This window comes from Papilio polytes, unplaced genomic scaffold (assembly GCF_000836215.1).
Source record: "Papilio polytes unplaced genomic scaffold, Ppol_1.0 DF823980.1, whole genome shotgun sequence".
Classification (NCBI taxonomy): domain Eukaryota; kingdom Metazoa; phylum Arthropoda; class Insecta; order Lepidoptera; family Papilionidae; genus Papilio; species Papilio polytes.
In genome coordinates, this window is record NW_013525224.1 from 113,383 (window position 1) to 118,333 (window position 4,951).

The window sequence follows — 4,951 nt, forward strand, 5'->3', positions numbered from 1 at the left end:
GGGCGGCGCGTGCGCACAACTCGGCCAATGGCGGCGCGCAGCTCGCGGTAAAAAACTCCGATCTCAAATATTAATGTTTTTAAAGAGCAATTGAATAGAAGTTTTTTGTTATTATGACGTGTGATATATGCATAATACATAACACACATTTATTGTATTTTTTTTAAATTACAGAGTACATTTTACCACTGCTGAAAATAGTATCGTCTCTATAGGATATTAGGCGAATATTCAAAGAAATAAAAAATAAAACAAATAATTTCCTTACTCTAAATTGTTATAATTACTATAGAAATGCTAAAGATAATGGTACCGTACAGAGTTAGGCTACTGCTTCTGTTTGACGACGTGCGACAAGTCGAACTTGCCGCGCACGCACTTTAGCTTCACGCCCGGACAGTCCTTCACTCTGAAAATTTATAATTATTTTTATGTGAACAACTATTCATTTTAAGTCGTATGTTAATTCACAGTTATAATTATGCATATCAATTTTGCTCTATCTCATTGAAATTGTACCTAAAAAATGCAATACAATGTGACTACGACCCAGAGAAAGCTAACGGAAAAATCTTTTATATTTATGAGTTGTGGATAGTATCTATTCTTTGTAGTGGATGGATATTATGAGATCAGATGGAAGCAGCTGTTACTGCAGTGGGTAATGCAGAATGGGTAATGCATGGCAATGTTCAGTGGGATGTGGACAGTGTTCAGTGGGATGTGGACAGTGTTCAGTGGGAAGTGGGAAGTGTGCAGTGTGCAGTGTGCAGTGTGCAGTGTGCAGTGTGCAGTGTGCAGTGTGCAGTGTGCCGTGTGCAGTGCAGTGGGCAGCACACAGTACCTGCCGACGCGGACGAGCACGATGTTGTGCTCCTGCAGGTTGTGTCCGATGCCGGGCACGTACGCGATCATCTCCTTGCCGTTGGAGAGTCGCGCCAACACGCACTTGCGGTTCGCGGAGTTCGGCTTCTTTGGCTTTCTTATCAATGTCTTTAGTACCACGCCCTGTAAAATTAAAGATTGCAAACAGCGATATCAGTAACAAGAAATGCTGCATTCAGATTCTCTAATTGATCTCTAAGCAACACGTTATTCATGTAAATTTGTAGAAGAAAGTTGAGGTTCTATTTAGGTACTAGTTATTTAATCGTTGCCATGGTAACGTACTTTAGCGAATGGGTTCCCGTTAAGAGGGTTCCTGGACTTCCTGTTCTTCTTGTGCGGCCCTAATCGATGCATCTGCGCCAGCGTGGCCATGGCGCGGCTGAACAAGCCCAGCGGCGTCCCAGTGCCCTCCGCCGCAGGCGAGACACGCTGGCTTACAGCTGAAATCAGAAGTATTTACATTTATATGATTTATCTGATTGTGTCTACACAAAGTAAGCCTTTGAAGTAGATTTTGAATTTTACTTGTTAGTAGCAATTACTTTCAGATTGTTATTTCTGGTTTTTAAATCTGAATTTTACATCTTATGCATTTACACTAAAAGGAAATAAATTATAGAATGTGTTCTGTTGAAAATACAATTTTTATATCAAATTTCAATATTTATTATGTCAATTATAGTCTACATATAGTCACGTTTAAGTAGTGAAGGCAGTGATATGTGTGGGCGTACATGACATTGTCACGTCGGGTCGGGAGTGTTGGGATCTGTAGTCCGTTATCGCATCACACCGTTACAAATAACAAGGTGCAGTCTGTCTGTGTGAGCGGCAGGTGACGACTGCACTCCGCCGCTTCACGGATTATACCGGGACTTATCTATTGCAAATATCTTACTGTCAACTTCTCAATCTAATTTATACCTAACGCAGTTGTGATATAGTTGAGAATACATTACATGCATAATACATTACATTTAGTAAATGCTGTTATTATAGCTTTTTGATACTACACTTTTGTAATACATTTCGTTGATTAAAGGGAACTTAAAGCTCTTCCTTAAATTAATTTTCTATAACATAACGGGTTTTAATTCACCAGTTCTAACAAACTATGTAATTGGTAACAGGTCACAAATACGATGACATGAAATTTAAGCGCGATTTTCTATAAAACACGAAATTTTTTTCATTATTAGTGGAAATTATTATCCAAAAGCGTTTCTGTGCTACTGTGGCATTGGTCTACATTTTCATAGAATAGTAAATAAAATTGTTGTTTGTAAACGATTGTATGATTTAATTCTTTACAGATTCAAGCCTTTTATTGAAAAGTATGTTATTCACATTTGTTCAGTAAATGCTGGGCGGATTGTATGAATAGTATGGTTCGCTCAGCGGGGCGGCGACTCGCGGCGCGGCTTGGGACGGGATAGCGGGACCCGGGATGTATGATTGACAAGCTGCGTTGATCCCATGAGAACATCGATGTTACATAAACATATTGTTAAAATACCACTACTGTATTGTCGTGAAATGTTATTGTTTGGAAAACTACGAATAAACCGTTGTTCAAGTGTTTGGTATGGCTACATGTAATATCAAAACGATCAATAGAATTTTAAATAACTAGCATTAGGTTAATTATTGCGTAAATTAAAAGTATTGATAAAACAAAAGATACTTATCGAAGGATATTCTCATCATCTCCCCTGCCTTATCCTACTTCCGTAGGGTCCCCGCACCGGGTTTTCGTCCTTCAAAGCACTCTATCATCCATCATCTCAGTCATCACTCCCTTCTTGATCATGTCACCTTCCACGCAATCCATCCATCTCTCCAGGTTTCTTCTCTTTCTAGGTCTACCACTACCGGTGTATGTGGAGGGGCCACATTCATAACTAACGTCCGTCTTGTTACATGCGATTCATCCCTTCACATAACATGCCCCTACCACACCTTTTACTCCTTATTTTCTCAACCACTGGGGCTACTCTCAAACTTCCTCCAATATACTCATTTCGTATCTTATCCAATTGTGTTACCCCACACATCCATCTTATCGGCGGATATTCTGACGTAACATATGGTACTGATCTTTGGTTGACGTCAAACAACATGTTTTTGCTTAAGCTTCTAGCGTGTTCCTAGTAGTGGTTATTTCAAGAAAATAGAGGGCACACGCAACAATTAAAAAACCAAGAAGCAAAATCTCAGTATTACAACGTCAGAAACGTGGATGCATTTCAGGAGTTGTAAATATTTGCGTTTCAAGTAAAACAACAAATGTGTGTCCGGATTGTCACGTCACGCAGTGTCCGACTGACGTCATTGTGAGTGTCCGGCTGTCCAGCGTCCCGCGGGACTGCGCACTTTGCATCTGCCATATGCAAGAAAACATCGCGCTTGCCATAATACATGAGCGAAAGCGGTTTTATAGTGATAAACCAAAACGAATACAAAGGTTCACAACACAAATTAAAAAACGAACTATTACAAGTCCTCTATAAGCGCAAGGTAATAATTATTTGTAAATATTTTTATATACTATTTTATTTATATTTTATATATATTTTTATATATTACTTTACAGCCAAATATATTTTTATTAAAAAACGCTCGCGCTTATGTTTTGAGGTCTACAAGTACCTGCTCTTTTTGCATATTATAATCCGCTAATAGTGGGCATTGTGCGCAGATGACGGGCACAGATTTAAAAATGATCCCATCTCTGACTCCCATTCTTGAACAAAAAACCCGTGCGCAGCGACAATGACAATGGGCAAGAGTTGGTCTCGGCGTCGACGCGCCGTTGTCGTGGACGGTGGACATTCTATTATTATCGTTATAAATCATATTTTTGAATACGGGAATTGTACATCTCTATCGGCAACAAATTAGGGCGAGAGTACACTGGACGCGATGTATATGCTATACTTTGAGTAATTTTAGCATAGAAAACCTTTAGGTTCTATCTATTAATTAGATGACTGAATTGTCTTGAGACAATAATGCTTAGCAAATTCGTTAATTTTAAAAAAGTAAACTGAGACATTTCCAACAACAGTAGAAGTTAAATATAAAAAGAAATGTTATCTGATCAATTCTCTGCAACTAAATAACAAGAGTATTTCGTTTTTATGAACATTTGTCATTTTAAAAGCCAATACTGTACGGTTAAACTGTGTTATGGGACAACATTTGTAAAAAGCATAGTTTGTTATATTATTAGCATAGCGCGCGATGTGCGACAGCCTTTAAGACGTAGTCGTCTATTGTGATTGCATTTTCAATTCGCAATAGTCACAGCGCTACTTACACAACACAACACAACGAACTGCAAATAACTGTTTTGTTATCAACTAATCCTTTACTATTTCTGTGGCTTATTAATGGACAACACAGTTTCTGGGAAGGACTTCTGATTATGGATACAGGGTGAGTTTGCCATTTCATGTCAATAGGAAGCATGTGTAAATATAGATATGGTCATTCACGTGTCATTTATTCTTAGTGTTCGCTAGTTACTTTTGTATATTGAAATCTTTTTACGTCATACATTTATTGTTAAACACCTATCCATAAGATCCTCTGTAAACTACTTTTCATCAATCGATTGTTTATTCAGGGAGCTTAATAAGTATGTATGCACATATGTTCGTGCATTACAAAGATTTTCACAAGAGTTTGGTTAAACAGATCTAACTATCAGCAGATAAAAAGCTCGTAGTCTACGGGGTCCGAAATATTATTAATTGTCTCGTTTATATATCTTTCTTACAGTTCTGAATCTAGACGTACATCAGTGTGCAGTGTAATACGCGACGACGAGTTTGTTACGACGATATCATTCTATGATTGCTCTATGAAATGCTAATTTAATAACTTTTGACCACTAGAGCTTGAACTATTTACCTAAGTATGAATGGCATCGTCATTTGTAAGAGCGTAAGTGTCCAATAGAGGCATTGATGTCGACGTTGAGGTGCTGAATACATGAGCGCATGCTAAGTGGCAGCACAAGGCATACAATGCAAAGTGCACAATGCGGCCAGTGCTGTGC

General features: G+C 38.4%; 1 protein-coding gene across 1 annotated transcript in view; it reads right to left on the bottom strand.

Annotated features, from left to right (window-relative positions):
- Positions 1-259: 259 nt before the first annotated feature.
- Positions 260-4,951, bottom strand: part of LOC106101488 (40S ribosomal protein S12, mitochondrial) — a 6,635-nt gene continuing 1,943 nt past the window's right edge. Inside the window, exons 2-4 of the mRNA XM_013280731.1 lie at positions 1,171-1,328; positions 845-1,008; positions 260-409 (exon numbers count right to left, since the gene is read on the bottom strand). Coding sequence (XP_013136185.1) covers positions 328-409; positions 845-1,008; positions 1,171-1,328 — 404 coding nt within the window. The 3' untranslated portion in view covers positions 260-327. The remainder of the gene's footprint in view (positions 410-844; positions 1,009-1,170; positions 1,329-4,951) is intronic.